Here is a 23,213-nt window from a genome sequence, read left to right as displayed (position 1 = left end):
ACTGGTCTAGAAACATCTTGTTTGAATTAGATTGGACATTGATGGGAGGCAACTGAAGGAGGAAAAAGTTAGACTTGGGAATTTTGGCATGTGATTTTCAGTTCTGGCTATGCATTACTGTAATTCACTTGACTTCGAGTAAACTATAGCTTTCTCGATAAATGGAGTTAAGGATCATTCTTACTTAGCTTACAAGCTGAGGCAGGTCTGACAGATGGGCATAATCCATAACAGAGATCAATACTTTGAAGCAGAGATACTTCAATGCATTATTGTAATTCTAGTATTTCTAAAATATTTCCCACAATGTACACACATTGTTGGCACACTGTTGTCTTTAAAGACCTAAAGAAGAGTGCCTGATCAAGGGTTTAGGCTACTACCGGGTACACCTCTGTAGTCAGGAATGCCCAGTTTCCTTTCTTAGTTACAGCAGGAGTGTCAAACTAGATTTCTTCAAGGGCCGGATCAGCATTGTAGTTCTCCTCCATGGGGAGGTGGGGAAGGAAGTGAGGGGGAGATAGGACGGATGTCTCCTGCAGTACTTTGCCAATGAAAATGGGAGTGAGTGGGAAGCCCCTTGAGGCTCCTTTTCGGCCTCCATGGCTTCCTGCAGCACTCTGGCAGCCAAAAAAATAGCCGGGGAGGCTGAAAATGAGCCATGGGCTGGTCCTTTGATATTTCCAGGCCAGCCCCACAGGCCAGATTTAAGCACCCTCTGTCCAGATCCAGCCCACAGGCCTTGAGTTTGACACCCCTGGTTTACAGGATCAACAATCCTTTCTGCCTGAATGAATGTTTATGACACAGTCAATCCACTGAATTAGTTCAGTAATATATCATTATGCACACAAGGTTTCTAATAGGACACTCCATTTCCTTCCATCCTTTCATTAGTAGTAGCCCCTTAATAGCAGAAACTAGAACACAGAGAGCCTATATGTGGCTCTAATGTTGCCCATGGCTTCATTTCAAAACTCCTCTGTCAGATTCCTTCTAACTCATAGGAACAGAAATTTGCTATTTCTTCGGAGGGGAGAGAACGAAAAGCACTTTAGCCTTCACTAACCTGCAATGATACATCTCCTAGGGCCATGATGGCAAACCTACGGCATGTGTACCACAGGTGGCATGAGGAGCCATATCTGCCAGCACACGAGCTAAGCTCCAGCGTGCATATGTATGCCAGTCAGCTGATTTTTGGCCTTCCGGAGGGCCAGGGGAGGCCGTTTTGGTCTTCAGGAAAGCCTCTGGAGCCCAGGGAGAGTGAAAACACACACCACGTGCATGCGCAGGTGGGCGGGGTGCATTGCATTGTGGGTGTGCACAATTTTGGCACGGGTTTACAAAAAGGTTCGCCACCACTGTCCTAGGGGGTGTGACCTGGGCAGAAAGCAAAGTTCCCCACCCTGATATCAAGTCTAAACACAAAGACTTACTGCTGAGTTTCCACATTCACAGCCAGATTTGTCTGGACATCTGGTATGTGATAACCGGAGTGTCCCTTGCCCATGGAACTGAAGTTTTGCAGAAGAGCTCTGCATGTATTCTGACAGAGTACTGTCATTGGTGAAGTTCTAATTCCAATTCAGGAAAGAAAGGACAACACAAAATCAGCAAATCATTTCCTTCTAGAGCAAATCACCATCAAGGTAGTTTAATTCAACTTATGCCCTCACCCTCCCTTCAAAATATTAACTGCACTGCAACCAAGGACAAATGTTTTGGAGAGAGGGAGTGAATGCAGTGAGTAGGACAACCAATCATACATATGTCATACATAGGAGAGCTGTGATTTGGTTTTCCTAAATTGTATTTGCATTGTGCCAAAATTTGTGTACTACTGGTGTCAATATTGTAGGAATTCAGTTTGCTAGGTTTCACCATTCATGTTTGAAGTGGATTCCAGAAATCTCTCCCCCCCCCCCCCCCCGAAACACCTAGGAAATACACAGGATTGTATTACTCCAGACAGACAATTGACTGCTATTAAAGCAGCTTGGTGCCCTCTGGATGTATAGGAAATCAATTCCATAATAGCCATCCAGCACAGCCATAGACTGATGGAAGGTATAAAATTGGGAAGATTATATTAATGCTTCAGACTGGAAGTAACTTTCCATATTTTCTATCCCCACTGAAGGGCTTAAGTTGGTCTGGTTTGGAAACAGCAGCTTTTGAATCAAAACTGGAATGCACACATGAGCAGTGCGTTTCCAACCTCATCATCCATTCTTACATTTAGGAAATAGTGAGCGCCATGTCCTGGCAATGGGCCAAGCATAAAGTGCAGCTCTGCCCTGCACCAATTCGTCTTTTACTGCTACTCCTTAAATGAGCCTCTTTAGATCCTGTAAACATTTTAGCAATTTTATAACAGATGCAGTGATCTTTCCTCCTAAGCCTGCTCACTGAGCCACTGGCTTTATATTTATATTTTGAAATATAAATTCTGAATGCCTTGCAGGGCTATGTGCTGTGCAATGACCTGGTCCAATTCTCTTAGATATGACTCTTCCTCTTTATTTTATTGCACACATACATATGTATTGGTATTTTCTCATCTGGAATGAATGCTTTTGCTGTAAGGCAGTGGTTCCCAAACTTGGCAACTTTAAGACTTGTGGACTTCAACTCACAGAATTCTCCAGCCAGCTCTGCGGCTGCGGAAATCTGCGGAACGAACTCCAAGTTTATTTTTTTATAGCCTAAGAAAGTGTAGAACAGTGTTTCTCAACCTTGGTGACTTTAAGTCCTGTGGACTTCAACTCCCAGAATCCCCCAGCCAGCAGGGAATTCTGGGAGTTGAAGTCCACAAGTCTTAAAGTTGCCAAGTTTCGGAACCACTGCTGTAAGGGATTGTGGATGTCTTGAATTGACTGAGTTAATAAAGTGGGGCTAAATATTTGGAAGCACAGTATTTTTTGGACTATAAGACGCACCAAGATTTTGAAGAGGTAAGTAAGAAAAAAAGGTTTTGCCTTCCCTCAGCCCCCAGAAGCACTCAGCAGTCTTCAGCAGGGATGGGGCAAGGCAAAAATGTCCCCGTTTCTGCCTTTCCCCAGCCCTGCTGAAGACTGCAGAGTGTTGCTGGGGGCTGAGGGAAGGCAAAAAAGCCTCTGTTTTTGTGAAAAACGGCCTGTTTTTTGCCCATTTTTCACAAAAACAAGGGCATTTTTGCCTTGCCCCCAGCCTTGCTGAAGCCTGCAGAGAGCTGCTGAGGGCTGAGGGAAGGCAAAAAAAGCCTCAGTTTTTGCATAAAACGGGCCATTTTTCTCAAAAATGGGATGCAGGAGCGGGGCTTCTGGAGACCCAAAATGGCTGTATTCGGTGTATAAGATGCACCAACATTTCCACGCTCTTTTAGGGGAGGAGGTGCGTCTTATACTCTGAAAAATATGGTAATTCAGTTCATTTTCCATGGCAATTCAATGTAAAATTGGAAAAAGTTGATATTACTAGTTGCGAGCTTTTCTGGAGGAAAAAAAAAGGAGGCAAAATGTAAGGTGATGAAATTGCAGCTTCTATTTTACCTGGCCCATGATTGAAATGCTCTTCAGTTGTATCGTTGGCTCAGAGGTGATGTTCACTCGGAAGGAGCTTTCAGGCTGAAAAATAACATCATCGTACTGGCACGGAACCCGTTCTTCATCAACAAGGAAAATGTATTTGCCCAGATCTAAGTTTTCCAAAGAGGCTGCAGCATGCCATAACGTAGGATCATACCATTCATAATTGTCTGTACTTTTAAATGTGATTTCTGAAGCTAATAATGAAAATGACAGAAAGCAAGAGCCATAGATGAAGTCCACTTGCCTTCGCGGGTTTTTAAAAATTGCTTATAAATCTGCGGAACGAACTCCAAGTTTATTTTTTTATAGCCTAAGAAAGTGTAGAACAGTGTTTCTCAACCTTGGCGACTTTAAGTCCTGTGGACTTAAAGTCGCTAAGGTCGAGAAACACTGGTGTAGAATATGTTGTCCAATCTACATAGCAATTTGGTTCATAAGATTTTTCTTCACAATGAAGAATAATTGAAAATAATCTAGGGATCAGTCTAGTGATATTGGCATTAGGTGTCCCACTATTAGATTTCAAATGCCAAAGTTTATTCTTAAACTGATCTTCTAATAATATGGTTCTGTCCTGTGAAATTTGATGCTTTTCAGATATGTTGATTATACAATTTTTAAAAGCATAGCCATTAGCCATGGCAGCTTGGAATTCTGGGAGTTGAGAGAGCAATAGATCTGGATGTCATCTAGATGAGAAAGCTTCTTATAAATTGTAACTATAACATATAGCACATTTTATCGAATGCATTCCAAAATATCACTGACTTTTTTCATCCCATAGAAATCTGTTATTACACCTATTGTTATTTAGCCTAATAATAAAATTGAAGAAAAATTCAATTTATCTAATCTCTCTGAATTTACCCTATGTTTCATGAACAGGTATCCCATAGATGTGCAACTGGATTTATTAGAGTTTGTGTTTTATTTGTAATGAAAACCTTATTTTTCAGAATGAATGTATTTGTAATTGTTCAATTACTGCATAACAGGAATCATTGTTGAGGCTATCTGAGAAGTAGCAGCATTCTGGCAATCTCCCTCATGCATGGCCATTATTTCTTTTTCCTTTCTGCCACCAGTTGCAACTGCTAAATTAATAGAGAAACACACAAACTCCCTTTGACTTTCCTGGGCCAATTTATGATGTATAAGGCAAGAGGAATGAGAATTATGACCAAAAAATGAACCTCTCTATGTTATGCACAACTAACATTTTTCTTATGACATATAGGTTCTATCATACAGATGGACAGAGGACGTAGTGTCCATAGGGGTGTGTGTGTGTGTGCGTGTGTGTGTGTGTGTGTGTGTGTGTGTAAATCAACAAGATGTTGGGATGTCATCATTCTAAAGGGGAAGGGGTTGCTACATCTATCTATCATCTTTTCAGTTTTGGCTCCCCTGGCAGATACCACTGGATAGGGATAAGATTTTTAATTTCTTTTATTTTTACAAATCTGGTTGGAGAGTTTGCCAACCAAAAACAGCCAATATGCTTATTTATTTATCATTATTATTTATTTATCATACAAATATGATCACCATCATATTTATATCTGATAGAGATCTAAATATTTATCATGTTTATATCTAACATGATATCAAATATATCTAAAACCTCCCCCCCCCCATATAATCAATTGTTTATATATAAAACAAATTGAAAAAGTAAATACAATGGAAGATAGGGGTGGAAGAATGGGTTGTGATAAAGATACCTGTCAGCCTCTGCTTCACTTGCTTGCTATTGGCTGCCATCGAAACGGGGAGGGTGGGGGCATGGTATTGGGAAAGGGAGTTTTGTTCTCACCATCCTCTGTGCATGCTGATGGCCGATGTTTGGACTTGGTTAAGGCCAACCGTCTCGCATACCAACCTGATGAGGCTATTTGAAGATGCACCCTACATGGGTGGGGGCTGGGCAATCATTTGATATGTATGTATTCGTGCCTTTTTGGCTCAGATCTTGCTTTCCTTTTCGCTGCTATCAATTCATATCTAGTAAAAGTACTTTATCTCTATTCAAATGGAGTTGAGGTTTTTCTTTCTTGGATATTGAAGGAGGCATGCCTGACAATACCATTCTTGCCCAACCTGCCTTCAAACACTTTATGAAAAGCATATTTCCCAGCATTTTGGGTTTCTTGGCCATTGCCCAAGCTTTGTGGGTGGAAAATATCCAACCTAGATACCAGATTGGTAAAAGGTGAGCTATAGTTTTGAACAGGCTGAATTACTGCATTAATTTTTTTTAGAGCAAACAACCCCTGCTGGTGACAAAAGCTTAGAGTCACCATACTGTAGTATGGCAAAATTTGGTTTATTGCCTCAGGCTTTAATAGAACACTACCTAGAACTTAGCTGGAGAGAATTTCCCATAAATATGATGTGTGAATAGGCCTGTGGGAAGCTAGGATGACAGTAAGCATGACAATTTTATTAGTAATGTATTAACCATTTTTTCCATTCCCACCCCCCCCCTTTTTTTACAAACATGCCAACTATAACTGAGTATCATAATTCCTTTGCTAGGGAATTATAGTGCATGAGGGCTATTATACACAGTACATTACTGAAATTCATATTTAATTCATTAACAACTTTCTATTTAATATTTATGAAGCTGTCGTGCATCTATGCATAAACCAGTATACTCACAAGAACCCAAAGTCCTTGCTATGGCACTTAATATTCCTGAACTGCATGGAACATGGGATTTTCTTGTACAGATAAAGCTTCCACATCCTCTTCCTTCAGAGGAATATAAACTACAGTATATAGATTGTAGGCAATTGGCTTCCCTATTTACTGAACACAAGGGACTATTTCTCTGTGATATCTTTTTCTGTGCCCCACATCTCATCACAAATTCCTAATTGATTAGAATTAGTTGAACCCCATATTCAATCACCATCATTGTCATCCTACTCAAGAGTCAAATACACACACACACACACACACACACACACACACATTCTAAGTTTGCAAAGGTGCTTACATTCGTTGTATGAGATGTTGCTTCCTCAGTGTTTCTCAGCCTGGTCAACTTTTAAGTTGAGACCTCCCTTAAAATCATTGAAGAAACAGCCAGAACTATATTGCGTGTAACAGGGTTATGGGATGCTTAAATCCACTGCAATCAATTTGGTTAGATGTACACAACTTAATGTGCAAGCTTTGAGTGGAAGAACCCACAAAGGCTATTAGCTTTATGATTCAACAGTCCAAAAAGATTCCAAGACTTGGCACCAAATCAAAACCAATATATTTCCTTAAAGAAAAGCCTGGAAGCTTAAAAATGCAGATTTCAATATCACCGGTAGAAATAAAGAAATTCAATAAGCTGGTGTGTCCTCTATGTGAGTTGCCCTACAGCAAATGCAGTGGTAGCAAGGACAAACCTTTTATCCATAATACCTCCACCAGAAAAGGTCTCAAAACATAGACCTGGCCAGTGTTGATAATTTCCTTCATCTTCCTTCCACTACGGGAAAGAAAGCTCTGATGATAATTCCAAAAAACTTTGGAGAACTCCAGGGGAAAGTTTATTATAACTGGAAAAGTGACTCAAATGAACAGAGGCACAACTAAGGAATAATCTCATAGTGCTTATTTGGCATGACTAATTAATGGTTGGCTGAGCACAATACCTGTCTCACATCCTGGACTGTAATTGCCGTCGAAAGCTGCAAACCCAGCAGTGGGGGCCATAATGAATTCTCCATTCAGCGGAAGGTACTAAGCAGCAAAACAGAATAAATAAAAGGCATAAATTTTGCAATTTCTCTCTGGGCTGAACTGCTGAAGACCAGCTATGCCCATAATGTACCATTAACTACAATCTTCCCCAGTTTGTATTATTTAGAAGCACTATCCAAACATCATCAGCAATGGCAATATTGATTCATTTATTATTTATATAATATTTCCATTTGAAATTAAAGGCAGCCAGTCTTAATTATTTTAACAACCTCTATTCTGATGTAAGGAAAGGTGACTTTTTTCCTCTCTTAGGCTGCACAATTCAGAGTGACCTGGGGGAATGTGGATAAGTGAAATATATAACATTCAGAGAATTCTTAACCAGAAAGTTGCAGTGTTCCCCTTGAAACTTTCTATCATTGCCCATAATTCATTTTAATAAGAAAAGAAATGCTGTAAAATCCAAAGGTTTACTCAGACACAGGATGCCATTCATCAGGGTCAGAGAGAAGCAAATTAACTATAATTACAAGGGCCTTTTTATTTCAAATGGAAATATGATTTTTTAAAACAGTACATTATGTAGTACAAGCCAAAACCAAGTTTCAAAACTCTGTGTGTGTGTGAGAACAGATCTATTTTTTTTTTTGCATTTGATGATCTACATAACGGCAACCCAGAGATTACAGGTGGCCCTCAAATATTTATGATGCTACACCCCTACTTCCAAATGCTCAGCAGTTAAAGACGCTGAGCTTGTTAGCTGGAAAGCCCAGGTTCGAAACCCAAGCACCATGCAACGGGGTGAGCTCTCGTTCCTGCTCCAAGCTCCTGTCCACTTAACAGTTTGAAAGCATGCACGTGTGAGTAGATTAATAGGTACCACTTTGGTGGGAAGATAACAGTGTTCTGTGCACCTTTGGCATATAGCCGTACTGGCCACATGACCATAGAAAATGTCTTCAAACAATGCTGACTTCCTTGGCCAAGAAACAGAGATGGACACACTGGACAGGGAAACCTTTACCTTGAATGGTAGGGATGGTCCCACCATCACCTGGCTTACAATGTTCTAAAAGGTTGCATGACTGACTTATCAAGCCAAACACCAAGAGCTGATTTTTCTCTGAACTTTTCTCCTTCTGTCCTTTTAACCAATCTTCTCTTCTTTTCCAAGCCAACAGATGGAATGCAACCAATACTCAATCTCAATATAAATGAAGGAAATGTAGAACAAGCCACTGAAGGATGGCAGCACAGCCTGGAGAACTAAAGATCAGTTGGATCTGGGTTCCTAATAATCAAAGGACTGTGACATAATTACATTTATGGAATTTTTTTCATAATCTGCCCTTCCTTTCCTAAGCATTTCCAAATTTATTCCTATTCAAAACTCTGTTTATTTAGTGTCTCTAGAAAGTTAGATTCTCAGGGAGAAGGTCATTTACTGCATAGCCATTTACCTACTTCATCAATCATAAAAAAATGCATAATGCATCACACGCAATTGCAAGAAATATAAGCACCAGTGTTAACAAACAGCTGTAAGTACTGTAATACCAATATATCTTTCCAAACGGCAACTAAGGAAGATGATCTTCCATAGTTAAAAAGGAAGATGATCCTCCTTAAATCAAAATGGGGAGCAGCCATCTTAACCCCAAAGGGAATAGAATATCACATGACTGAGGCAATCACAGAAAAGGTCTCCCAAGCCATTCAGACACAGCAAATCAAAAGCACATCCCTCTAGGTCAGGGGTGTCAAACTCAAGTCCTGTGGGCTGTATCCGGCCCGTGGGGGACTTATATCTGGCATTTGAGACCACCGTGGAAACAGAGAGGGTAGCATCACATGGCCTGCAGTGCCTCTGTCAGTGAAAGTGGAGCTCAGGAGGGCCGCGCATGGCCCTCACAAGCTCTATTTTCATTGGCAGAGGGTTGCAGGATGCTGTTGCAACCAGAAATGGTGTTCAGGAACCCATTTTTTTCTGGGAGAGCGCTCGGGCAACCACAGGCACCCATGACACAAGTGTTGTCAAACTGGCCATGCCCACATCCACCCACCCTCTGAGGTCAAATTCAACCCTGATGTGGCCCTCAATGAAATCAAGTTTGACACACCTGCTCTAGGTATAGCACAGAGGACAGGAAGACTATGTGGCCTTTCTCAAGGTAGCTGTCGAATGACCCCCTTTTTAAGGGTGGGGAACGAAATAGTCCCTGTTCATAAACACCAGTGCTGCGCAGACATCATGCCAAATCATAGCTAGGCACTTACACAAAGAGACTTGTTGCACAGAAATTCCCACTCGTTATGGCACAGAGCAAATCAATGCTTGCTTGATGCCTCTGAACCAAGAAGTGATAGATTAGTCTGGTAACCACATCCACATGCTTTGCATAAGGATGCACCTACTTATGCATTTGAAAGAAAAAGAGACCCAGGCATCAGAGAGATATTGCTAGATGGGCAAACAGCCTGCCCTATCATGAACAAAGCTTCTAAGCAGAATATGAGAGAGAAGAAAAGATATAAATACCAGGTTTATTTAAGCAGTTAGAAATTGTAATTTGATATTTTATATGAGAGCAGCCATTATTTGTACATGCAAAAACCAGAGGTGGTATTCAGCCAGTTCTGACAGGGTCTGGAGGACTGGTAGCAGAAATTTTGAGTAGTTCAGAGAACCGGCAAATAGGCTGGCCCCACCACCACTGCCCCTCAGCCTCCCAGCTGAACTTCTTCTGTTGCCCTGAACAGGAGAATGGAGCTGGAAAGCAGGTTAGTGGGGTGAGGAGGGAATGCGGGAATTTGCAGTAACCTTCCTCCAGGAGTGGGGAGGGAAGAGGGATTGTGCAATATCCTTCCCCTGCCATGCCCACCAAGCCACCCCATGCCCACCAAGCATGCCCACAAAACCAGTAGTAAAAAAAAATTGAATCTCACCACTGGCTAAAGCTAATGTTTGCACCATCGTAGTAGCCCTTTTCCGGTGTTCAAAATTGTCATTGCGGCAGGAGGAAAGGGTGCCAACTTTGCCATCGTGTTTCTGTGCTTAAACTTGTGATGTCCTAGAAGGCCTAAACGTGGCTGTAACGACTCATGCATGACTGGGAACTCTGTAACTGGAATGTGGGCATAGTTTGTTAAAACCTTCCTTGTCTGCTTAGAGAGCATTGGGTTGAAGCATTTTGGCACTTCCAGATGAGTACAGGTTATCCTCAACTTACAACAGTTCATTTAGTGACCGTCTGTACTTACAATGGCAGTGAAAAAGTGACTTATGACCATTTTCACACTTATGACCATTGCAGCATCCCCATGGTCATGTGATTTATATTTGGCTCCTTGACAACTGGTTCATATTTATGACCGTTGCTGTGTTCTGGGGTCATGTGATATAGTTTTGTGACCTTCTGACAAACAAAGTCAATGGGAAAGCCAGATTCACTTAACGACCACAGTGATTTGCTTAACAAATGTGTCAAAAAAAAGTCCTAAAATGAGCCAAAACTCATTTAACCAATTTCTCACTTAGCAACATAAATGTTGGGCTCAATTGTGGTCATATGTCAAGGACTACCTGTAGATGTTCCATCTCCAGTCTTCTTGGATCTATTTTCAAAGCAAACTGAAACTGATTGCGCTTTGTTTTTGCTTATTTCTAAATTAGATCTGAAGATTATTATTTATCTACAGATAGGGGATCCTCCCCATGCAGACATTTTCCTTCTGTCTTGGGGGGGGTAAAAGAATAGTAGGAAGAAGTGATGAGAAAAACAGCAAGATAAAGAGTTACCAGCTTTTGGGCAATTTTAAGAGGTCCCCACCAGCTTCTCTGCATCTGGGATTTTCTCTCTACTCCCACATCTCTAATATCCAAGCTGCTTTGTGGATTTCCAGGTGTTTTAAGGACAAAAGCATATGACTATGACACCTAGACAGAAGTGTGAGCATCTCCTGTCTATTCAGTGCCTTGAAATGACAACTTTTCATTCAAAGAAACAACTGAGTTATGCTGGAATTGTTTGTCAAGGCAGGTTCCCAGTTATAACGTCAAGCAATCACCAAAGGACTCACATTATGGCCAAAGTGGGTCTCTGCTTCCATTCCACACGGACATTTTTAGGATCTCTGGAGGGCAACATTTGAAGTAGTTGACCAGTTTTTCAGTTGTGCTTCTGTCTCTGATAATCTGAGACCAGCATACATGGGGGAAGGGGGTGCAGCAATAATTTCTTCCTCAAAAATAATGCAAAATGTATTTGTGGGGCTCATGTCTAGGTTTCAAGGTAAAGGTAAAGGTTCCTCTTGCACATATGTGCTAGTTGTTCCTGACTCTAGAGGGTGGTGCTCATCTCCGTTTCAAAGCTGAAGAGCCAGCGCTGTCCGAAGATGTCTCCGTGGTCATGTGGCCGGCACAGGGAACGCTGTTACCTTCCCACCAAAGGCGGTTCCTATTTTTCTACTTGCATTTTTACATGCTTTCGAACTGCTAGGTTGGCAGAAGCTGGGACAAGTAATGGGAGCTCACTCCGTTATGCGGCGCTAGGGATTCAAACTACCCGAACTGCTGACCTTTCTGATCGACAAGCTCAGCATCTTAGCCACTGAGCCACCGCATCCCTCCCCCTTGGTTTAGGTTTACCCACATTCAAAAGCCAATTCTTTTAGTCACTGTTACACAGCTGTCAGAGATGGGAAGTATTAAGGGTTCTTAAGGTGGAACAATTCTATTAGATATCATCTGTAATGCTGTGATTTTTAATTTCATTCCTCTCCGAAATGAAAACCATTTTCCTTTCGCTCTGCCTGCATCGTGCCAGCGTTGTCCTGCTCGCATGTCACCGACTGCATCATCAGAGCATGCTGTTCTGCAGTGCTGGAACCACTTGGGAGAGCTGCAAAAGGGCTTGTTCGCAATCAAGCCTGCGTGGTGTTGCTGATTGGAGGCTACGGTCGACTTTGAATTTCTTCCCCTGCCATAAACCGAGGCTGAGTACCTTTTAGCTACCCTAGCCCTGATTGATGTCTCTGAGATGCAGGCAGCTTTTTAATATAGAAGCTCACTGCAAGGCTCTTTACATTAATGCATACCTCTGAGATTAGAACTGGAAATAGGAGAGAGAGAGAGAGGGAGGGAGGGAGGGAGGGAGGGAGGGAGGGAGGGAGGGAGGGAGAGAGAGAGAGAGAGAGAGAGAGAGAGAGAGAGAGAGAGAGAGAGAGAGAGAGAGAGAGAGAGAGAGAGAGAGAGAGAGAGATTCCTAACATTTCCAAGTTATTGCTTTCCATCTGTTCGTGGTCTACGCTTCTCCTTTAGTGTGTTTGCCAGTTCTTACCAGAAGGTGGCAGCAGATTGTCAGATCTATCTATACAGCTTACATGGAATAAAACATTATTTCTGTGTTCAGTTGGGGTGAAATGAGGAAGAGGAAAGGGAATCTAAGGATAAGAGGTTTGCCAATAATTGCTGGCTACTGAATCTATGCTCAGGGAAGGGGAAAAAAAACAAAACCAAAGCAAACATATACCTGACCTTTTCATACAAAGAGAAAATTGGAGCTGACTAGGCTGTCTTCAGATTTGAGGAGACTGTCAAGTTGCTTCAGAAAAAAAAAAGACCAAACTGGATTTTGCACAGAATGTGTTTGCTAAGAGAACAGTCTACCCCAGGCAGCAAGCTGATACAGCATTCTTTGAAGGATGAATAAGATTGGGGATCGGATGTTGATTGGCTGTTTCAGGAATAGAAGACCTTTTCCATTCATGGAAGAAAGCGTTCAATAGAAGCTCCCCACTGAGAAAAAGAGCAGAGGGGTCACCGGCCATGATGCTCCAGAAGCTTTTGAAATGCTCCCAAGTAGCTTTTCAGGAGGCACATTTTTCTATTCTCAATCCTACCAGCCCTTATTTGAATGTTTAATGAATAGTCGCATCACTGCTGCACTAACCAATGTTGCATTGCAGTTAACTTATTGGCAACAAGACATATTTTCATCACAGTACTTGGGGAAAGTATTATATGCATTTTAAGGCAATGGTGGTCTGCCGTTGGTGGCTTCATTATATTAAGTATACCATCACACTAAGCCATAATATGATCAGTTCAGTTTTATTCTAGTGTATTGTGCAAAATCTGCCAATTGTTATACAGACAGTTTACATAGGCAAATATAGTTAAGGAGAGAGCTAAAAAAAATAAAAAGTGTTTCTGTTCATTTGGCACTGGTCTAACTACAACTGCATATCTTTTATTATACATCATGTAAAAACACACAGACAATTCTGTGGGTGATTTTCACTCCCAAGTTTCTGAGTGGCACAGGAATCACAAAATTTACAGGTATGTAGAACTTCACCAGTCTGTAGCCTAACAAGATTTTTTTTTAATTACTATTTTTCTTTTCTTGAGCTTTCTGGCTTATAGCTGTTAAACTTTAATTAGTTTAGTGGTGCATCAAGCCGATTGGAAAAGTGGGTAGCTCTCAAAAATAGTAAAAAGGTTTCTAGTGGCTTTTGAATTGAAGGAATGTTATAACTATTATTTAGTTATAACTAAATAGGGATGTGGTGGCTCAGTGGCTAAGATGCTGAGCTTGTCGATCAGAAAGGTTGGCAGTTTAGCAGTTCGAATCCCTAGCGCTATGTAACTGAGTGAGCTCCTGTTACTTGTCCCAGCTTCTGCCAACCTAGCAGTTTGAAAGCATGTAAAAATGCAAGTAGAAAAATAGGAACCACCTTTGGTGGGAAGATAACAGTGTTCCGTGCGCCTTCGGCATTTAGTCATGCCGGCCACATGACCACAGAGACGTCTTCGCACAGTGCTGGTGCTTTGGCTTTGAAACGGAGATGAGCACCACCCCCTAAAGTCAGGAACGACCAGCACATATGTGTGAGGGGAACCTTTACCTATAACTATTATGTAATTGAGAAAGCATTCAGAAGAGCATCAACTTATTGACGCACAGCAGGGAATATGAAGTGAGGGAATGTGTCTTCCTTTTATCAAAGTGCAGGAGGGGGGATATCTAGCAGAAAGCAAAGTCTAACTGACAAATGAGATAGTAACTCTTGAGCAAGCACAAGCTAGAAAACCCTCTTTTTTAATTTGGAAAAGGGAAGTAAGGCCAGAGGCCTTTCCCATCCACATTCTGGATGGGAAATAGAAGGCAATGTTCATTCCTACCTTCAAGAAATGGTTGGAGGCCTATATTTGTGGCAGAATAACTTGGAAATGTGGATATGTTCTAAGTGTTGCTCTAAATATTCAAGAGAGTATTATAATAATTAGTACTTAACCCCTAAACTTTATTGGATGTTTCTGCTGCTTTGTTCCAAAACACCGTAGCAGCCTTCGTTTTCAGATTTTCAAACGATAAGGAAGTTGACCTATTTGCTTTATAACTCTGATCTATTGCAAAAGTTTGGGGAGATTTATGTTGAGTGGACAAAATTCATGCCAGGTATTGACCAGATAAATTGATATTCATCTTTGCCATGGCCTGAAAATAATTACCGGCTTCTTATTTAAGATAAGAATAGTCATTCTTCCAAACTACAGCTTAATTACCAATAAATGATCTGTTGCACAATACACTACAAAAAAAAATGGATGAGGCTGTTTATGGCAAAAGTGAACGGCATGATATTCCAGGCTGACCCTGAAAGGCAGTCAAGAATATCATCTCTCCTCCAATCACTGAGTTTCATGATGTTTTTGTGGTGGGATCAGGCTACCTGAGCCTTCTAAAGGGGACTTGACTAGAGAATTAATGATTTGTTTGTTTGTTTGTTTGTGGAATAGGTAAAATATTGGGCTTATTTTTACATGTTTTATTACCGTATTTTTGGCCTATAAAACGCACCGGTGTATAAGATGCACCAAGATTTCAAACAGGTAAGTAAGAAAAGCCCTGCTGAAGCCTGCAGAGTGCTTCTGGAGGCTGGGGGAAGGCAAAAATGCCTCCATTTTTGTGAAAACCAGCCTGTTTTTCACAAAAATGAAGTGCAGGGGCAGGGCTTTCGGAGGCCAAAAATGTCTATATTCAGTGTATAAGACACACCAACATTTCCATGCTCTTTTAGCGGGGGGGAGGTTCATCTTATACTCCAAAAAGTACGGTAATTTTAAAAAATGAAATGGTATATCTTTTTTCTTTTTTAACCAGAGGAATTAGTTTTACAACATAAATGACAGAAGAACTTTCTGATATGCGCTGATGGATTGCTATAGCCAAAATTTATACTCTATTTATCTGAAAAAACTATGTTTTCACGGCAAAACATTTTCAACCAACATACCCCAATGGGCTAATTTACAGATAGCTGGGACTCACTGCCAACTTTCCACAAGGTAGTCGCTCCCCCTTAGACTGATTTTGGCCTAAACAACAACATGAATTGTTTGAGTTGATTAGGACAATATGTGAATTTAGCCACTGTAGTTTATAAAAGATCTTTAGAGTTCAGGGGGTATATATGAACTTAGTAGCTACATCTTTTTCAACAAACCATGATTAAATCACTTGTGAAAATGGGAATGCCTAGATTTCTGTATAATCTATCACCTCTCTCTGCAGTAGTTTGGAGTGAATTCAAGATAGGATCTAATCTTGAGGTGGCATTACAATTCCAACATTCCCTTGGATTGTTTCCATCAATCTTCAGTTTTACAAGAAAACCTGATAAATGCTTCCATTTTCTTCCTAATTAACTTTTGAATGCATTCTATGTATTTTCAGACATTGTCTTAAATACTACCTTTCCCATCTTGTAGGTAAATCATTGATAACTCATCCATTTTAAAAAATTAAAATGTCTGTTTCCAGGTTAATTTTGTTTTTAATCTGGGCTTGTTATGGTAATGCGGTGCTTTGTTCCTCATATTGTTTCCAGAGACCTTCTTCAGCCAAAGCAATTTAAAAATATTGCAATAAGTCACACAATCTAGCTAGAGTCAGGTGGATTTGTTAAATCCACTGAATTGTTCTAATTTAGAGAACACAGCTGTGGCCTGCTACCATCTAAGCGGGTGCAGTGGCCCTTTAAGTAGATACATTTTTTCCCCTCCAAATTTCCTTCCAAGTTATTAGATTTCCACAGCTTTACTTTCTCTTTCAGGCACAGGAAATTTCACAGTTAATGTTTGTGTATGGTAGGGGGAAAAGATGGAAAACGCAGCGGCTGGTGGGATCCATTTTTCAGCACACTGATTGATGTATGTTACCCACAGCTATACTTTTTATGTTCTCCTCTCCAGAAGTCTTAAAATATGCTGAACTGTCAGCATCTTTCTGTTTTCTCTCCTTAGCTGCCTTATAAAACTCCGTTTTGGGCACATTGACAGTGATCCAACATTGCAGAGATTCTGCCTCCTTGAGATTTATACCAAAAGCTCCACTGAGCAAAGGCAAAGAGAGAACTTGGTTTTCTGGTACCTTATACAATAAGAAGTACTTCCCCTTTTCCTAGACAGTCTTTGGGAAACCCGTCCTTATAAACAATAATGCTGCTCAAAGAGAAGGTCTCCAGTTGGTGTTGTGAACTGACATTGACTAAGGCCATCGCGAGACCGTCTTTCCCTTTCTCTGCTTCTTACTGAATTCCAAATTGGGTTAACAAATAATTGGTTTAATCTTGGTTTATGGAATTGGTTGGGGTTGTATGGCACACCAAACCATATAGTAGGCATGTAATCAAGTGAGGTAGCCAGCCAGGATTGAAAGTCTCGATACACTTCCAAAAGTTGTTATCGAAAATAACGCTAAAGTAAAAGTTAGGACTGGAAAGTAGTCATTTAAATTACACTTGATTTTAATCAAATTGCAGTGTAACTAAAATGAAGTTGTTTATTTTTGTCTTGACCTGCTTGGGGGTTGTTTCTGACACAAGACTCAAAGGTTGACATCAATCAATCTGAAAGGGCTTGTGAAGACTTACTATGTATCTCTAAATCACTGCAGGTTGCACAAGATTCATGAAGCAAAACCATGTTACGGCTCAGTGCAGGGCTTCGAGACCAGCAAATAAAGCAATGTATATGTCCAGCCTTCCCCTTCCTCTCCTCGCTTCGCAATCCTTTGATCTTTATCTTCCTCGTCCTCCTCCTCCTCGTCCTCCTCCTCCTCCTCCTCCTCCTCCTCCTCCTCCTCCTTCTTCTTCTTTTGCCCAATTACTAGCCATGGGAGGGACAGGTAATCTTTGCCCTGGGTTGGAATTAATCACCTGCAGTACTTTTGAAATTAGATAAGAACTGAATGAAATTAGCCAAAGGATATGTGTGGTACAAGACCTGCAGATGGCGTACCATTGCTCTAAAGGAATACTTCTGGTTTTCAAAATGGCAACATTGGAAGAGCAATGCTTACAACAATGTTCAAGTATGGAATTTTTTTCATTTGGAAGAGGAAAGGAGTTAAGCATTTTGGCAGCACTTGTTCTTTCTCTCTATTCTTCAGTGGAATATTCCCAAATTTTATTTATTTGCTTATTTATTTATAAAATTTATATAGCTGCCCATCTCATAAAAAAGTGATTTTAGTAACAAACAATAAAACCAAAAATTAGAATATAAAAACAGTTAAAACAATTAAGTAATTAATATAAGTTAAAACAAGATTATAAGAGGGTTAAATTAAGTTTAAGGGGTACAACCAATGTCTGGGTTCACTAGTCTCAGGGAATCTCCAGGCCTGATGAAAAAAAATCATTTTGAGGATTTCCAAAATGCCCTAAGGGTGGAGATAATTTCACCCCAAGTGGGGATGATGTTCCAGCACAAAAGGCACAATATATCCTGGGTCCCAATCAGGAGTGGGTTCCGGCAGGCACCATTGCCAGTTTGCTTGTGTGTGCGCTGTGCGTGTGTGTATGGTTCGCGCGCATGCGCAGTGCAATTAAAATTCTTTTGCACATGTACTGAATGCACATGTCACCTGGCTTGACTCCCGCTTTCAACAATCGAATGGAGAACCGAAGAGGCAGGAGAGACGAAGCGGGAGCCAAGCTGGGTCATTCCTTCCAAGAGGCAAGTTTCCCATTGAATGACTTGCTGCCCTAGACCCTCTGCAGTCCCTCTCGTCTGGCCAAAATGCCAGCGAGAGTGTTGGGCTGAAGGAAGGAGGGATACACACACTCGCGTTCTCCTCCCTCCCTCCCTCCCTCCCTCCCTCCCTCTCTCGCTCTCAAATGGCAAATCCGAGCAGCCACTGCTGGGAGCCCGTCTCATGCCTTCTCCCAACCCCCGCCCCATTCTCTTAGCTACTTTCTGCCTTGTGATTGCTGTCTCCAGGCTCTCCTCTCCTATTATCGTGGAAGGCACCTCATTGGGAGGGGAAAGCAGGCCTTTTTCCATTTCAAGGAGCTGCCGCTTCTTCCACCGCCTCCTCCCCCCCACGTCTTAGAAGTCCAGCCAGCTGCCCGCCAAGCTCTCCGCAGAGACTCACCCAGAGTTTTCACCGCGATTTGCCTGGTGAGAGGAGGCGGCAGGTTGATGCAGACCACATCCACATCCTGGTGCAGCAGGACCTCATCTATCCGGCTGGTATAGAAGGGGACGCTCATCTCCTTGGCCAGTTCTTCCGCCTCTTCCTGAGTGCGGCCCCAGAGTGCCTTGACCACAAAACCCTCATCCTTTAGAAGCGGGATAATGACCCGGGCGGTCAGGCTGGTGCCGAACACGCCCACCCCGGGCAGCATGGCTGTTGCTGCTGCAGCTGTTTCTGCCTGCTTCCCTCCACCCTCACCTTTTTCCTCCCCTTCCTCCTCCTTCTCCTCTCTGCAATCTGGATGCCCGGCCGGTGCAAACTACCGTCAGTCGTCCCGTGCTCAAAACAAGTCCGGGGAGCGTAGGTGTTGGGCAGGAAGGCTCCTGGTGGTTCCTGGGCGGCGATCCCATCACCATCCGCTCGCGGCTCTTCCCGCCCGGACGCCCAAAGCCTCCCAGCCCACCCGGGGCGAGTCAGCTGCAGTGCAGCGGGTGGCGATCTCACCACCATCCGCTCACAGCTGTTCCCGCCCGGACGCCCAAAGCCTCCCAGCCCGCACGGGGATGGGCGGGGGAGCGAGCGATCGAAGAAGGCGCTAAAATTAAAAAGCAGGATCTTTTGGGAACGGCCTGGGACGCGGGAAAAATTATGACAAAGTGTGCCTGTCCCACCAAATGTGGGACGTCTGGTCACCCTAGGTAAATACCACCTCTCACTGGCACCACCTCCATCTATTCTCTGCCTCCAGAGTCCCAGCTGATCGGGAGGAAATTGGGATTTTTCTGTATCCTTCCCCTGTCATGCCCATCAAGCCATGCCACACCCACCAAGCCACGCCCACAGAAATGGTAGTAAAAACAATTGAATCCCACCACTGCCTTATAGCCTTCATGTACCAGGACAGGACATCCACACATCTCTTAAATCATCACAAAAATCCATTTCTCCAATTTGTGCTATAGTGAAAGTACAATATGCTTGCAGCAAGATTTTCACTATGGTTTGGCTTAGCATGTAGAAACCTAGCCTATCTGTTTTGGAAGCCAAGAGTTATGCTTTAGCAGTTGTACAAACAATCAATTATCTTTCATTTTTAACTTAAATAAACCCTAATATATGTAAAATGTATGTCAATCCAGTCATAACATGATGTTCTAAACAAACATTATTTCTTTCCTTCCCTCAATTCCATGTAGAACTCTATTATAGATGATTGCAAGAATTAAGATTGCATTACCTATTTTATTGTTTTTGCAAATCAATAAAAAAACTTTCCGTGGTTTGCATCCATACAGATAAATAACCATCCATTTAAAATGCTCATGGCAAAACAATTAAAAATAAATCAATAATCACAAACCATATAAAACAACCAATAGATAAAAGGGTACAACAAAGGTACAAAAGCAAAACCTAGCAGATAAATTAATTTCAAAATAAAAATGATGGCCACAGTCAAACTCATTTCCAAAAGTTCTACATAAAATTTTAGTGTTAAGACCTCCTGTGATAATAAAAAGGATGAGACAAGGCACAACCAGCAATTGAGAAACAGTGCCTCCTGGCTTCCATTCCACTTACCTCAAAGGCAAATGGAGTATACCGGGAATAAAATGTTTTCCCCAGGAAGATCATCAGAGGTGGTATTCAGCAGGTTCTGACCAGTTTTGGAGAACCAGTAGCGGAAATTCTGAGTAGTTCGGAGAACCGGTAAATACCACCTCTGACTGGCCCCACCCCCATCTCTTCTCAGCTTCCCAAGTCCCATCTGATCTGGAGGGAATGGGGATTTTGCAGTAACCTTCCCTTGCAACGCCCACCAATCCCAACCCATCAGAATCAGTAGTAAAAAAAAACTTTTAATCGAACCACTGAAGAACATGCTACTGTAGATGGGCTGAGACATGTAGGTGATTGCAGCCATGCAGGCTCCAAGCATATAGAACTTGATAGGTTAAAAATAACAGTCAGTATTTATTGGCAATGACTGCAGAGCCTGAAGCACCAACCAATAATTAGTCTGCACTTCAAGATCATATACATGAAATGCCCTGAAGACTCCAAAGTTCTAAATACAAATATTATATTTTTGCCCCTAGGTAGCTACAGGGGGGAGGGAAACAAGTGATCTCATATGCATCATGATACCCCTGAACAAGTGACTTAGATTAGGTGATTTGCATGATGTCATTGTGGCTTCTACCAGATGCCCATATTTTAATCTTAATTCTTACTTGGTGGCCCAAATATAACATGGATAATTTTGCAAGAAACAGTACGTTAGCACTGGCTTTAAAGCAGCGGTCTGCAACCTTTTGAATGCCAGGAACTGGTTCCATGGAAAAGAGGTTTTTCCGTGGACCAGAGGGGACGTGGGTTTTTTTGTGTGCTGTTTGCATCACACTTGTGTGCACGGATGGGACTTTTCTTGTTTGTGTAGCCTGGTTTCTGGTGTGCCATGGACCAGTGCCAGTCCATGGCCTGGGGGTTGTGGTTCCCCTTCTTTAAAGGAAAGGTTTGCACTTTAATTTGTAAAAAAGACTTTCTGGTCCATGAGGTCAAGTATAAAAGATATGCAACATTAAAAAGAAGAGAAAACATCTAAGCAGAAGCAAAAATTATCATTCTTTTCACCAATTTAGAATAGAATATCATATGCTAACATCACTACTATCTTTAGCATAAATGCTGCCTTTTTAAATGACCCTCTAGTCCTTATTCGGGATAGAGTCGGGCAACTTAATGTTCATTTTTCTCATCTCCGATTTTCTATGACTCAACTATTTTATTGGGATGGAGCTGATAAACTTAGAGGAAAACATTTTCAGCTAGTGCTTGAGTACATAAAACCCCAATGCCTCAGGGTACTTAGGAATCTCATTTGCTCTGCAAACTAAATCCCATCTCTGGAGATTGTAGCTGGTGGTGCCAGATATATGTCCAAGAGAAAATCCAGAGTTTTTCCTTGAATGTGATAGACCTATAAAAGTTTGTGCAGTCCTTGGTGCTCTCTGAGCTTGCATGTCTGTTTTCAGATATTTTATTATCCAGCTAAGTAATTTTACCAGTGCTAGTGAGTAGTGGGGGTGGGTTTGCTCCAGTGGTGGGTTTCTAACTTTTTTCCTACCAGTTCGCTCATGTGCGTGCACATGCGCAGAAGCATACGGGTGGGTGGATGGAGCCTTCCACCACTGCTACTACTGGTTCGCCTGATCCGGGCCGAACAGGGAGCAACCCACCTCTGGGTTGCTCCCTGTTTATATACAGGAGCTTGTCCTGCTATTTTGGTGAGAATGTGGTTTTCTCCCCAGTAATTCTTTGATTACGATTTTCATAGAAAAGAATATATGTAGCTCAGGGTTGAACTGTAGGAATAACTATCAGCAATTAAGAAGCAGTATCTTGCAGATGAACAGTTTATGGGATATCCAGGAGAGTTTTGAAAAAGATACTTGAATACTATGATGTGTCTATAGCTACAAAGATTAGTAAATGCAAAAAATGTAAAAGTTGGATTTGAAGAAGCAAAATAAAAACAGTATTAGCATTGCTGCATCTTAATGTTGTAGAAGACTCATGGGAATACCATGGGTAGCCAAGAAAGCAAGCTAATGGATTACTTGAACAATTCAACCAAGTGTCACTGTCACTTGTCAATTGTCACTTCAGACACGCTATGTGAAGGCCTAACTCTCTGAAGCAGTGGTGGGTTCCGGATCCTGTTCCAACCAGTACGGTTGAAACGGGCCCGGCGTTGCCCACATGGATGCACACAGCGCACACATGCATCATACCTGCCTGTGACGCCTACGCAAGCCTCCGTGACGCTCCAGCTGCTTGGCGGTGTGTTGCGCATATGCTATACGCGCCATGCATGTGCGCGGAAGCACCAAAGGCTTAAAGGACAGGTAAGGAGCTCGGGAAGGCGGGTGGGCCCTCCGGAGCACCGTACCAGAATGGTACCCGGTGCTCCGAGCAGGCTCCGGTACGCCCGTACCGGGGCATACTGCCTGCAACTCACCACTGCTCTGAAATGACTCTAAGGCTAAGAAAGGTGGAAGAGAAGAAGAGGATGACCAGCAGCAAAGGGGGATGGACTCGGTTACAGTCATAATGAGTACTCTGATGGAAGACCTGAAAGACTAGCTACGGACAGAATGTAAAGTGAAGGAATATCGCTGTATTGTAGGACCAAGTTTATAATCCCAATTTGAGAGGGGATAATTTCGGTAGAAATCAGTAGATGTAACCTAACAGATGCTCTGGCAAATATCCCTGGAGATGAGACTGCAATCAATCCCCCTTGAAACTATTATTTTCTTCTGAACAAAACACAGAGGAAAAACACTGCCATTTTTTTCAGATAATATCATATGTCCTCAACAAGATGCAAAATCAGGATCATGAATGAATCTACTTCGCCCCAGGCTGATATTTTCACTTT

The 23,213-nt window shown here is 42.0% G+C and overlaps 1 protein-coding gene across 1 annotated transcript in view; it reads right to left on the bottom strand.

Moving 5' to 3' along the window:
- AMN (amnion associated transmembrane protein) overlaps positions 1–23,213 on the bottom strand; it is a 92,693-nt gene that overhangs the window by 34,520 nt on the left and 34,960 nt on the right. The window contains exons 4-6 of the mRNA XM_032213892.1: positions 7,229–7,316; positions 3,534–3,766; positions 1,440–1,577 (exon numbers count right to left, since the gene is read on the bottom strand). Of these exons, the coding sequence (XP_032069783.1) occupies positions 1,440–1,577; positions 3,534–3,766; positions 7,229–7,316 (459 nt within the window). The remainder of the gene's footprint in view (positions 1–1,439; positions 1,578–3,533; positions 3,767–7,228; positions 7,317–23,213) is intronic.

This window comes from Thamnophis elegans, chromosome 1, assembly GCF_009769535.1.
Source record: "Thamnophis elegans isolate rThaEle1 chromosome 1, rThaEle1.pri, whole genome shotgun sequence".
In the NCBI taxonomy this organism is placed as follows: domain Eukaryota; kingdom Metazoa; phylum Chordata; class Lepidosauria; order Squamata; family Colubridae; genus Thamnophis; species Thamnophis elegans.
Note: the sequence above shows the minus strand (reverse complement) of the source record. Positions and strands in the feature narration are given on the sequence as shown.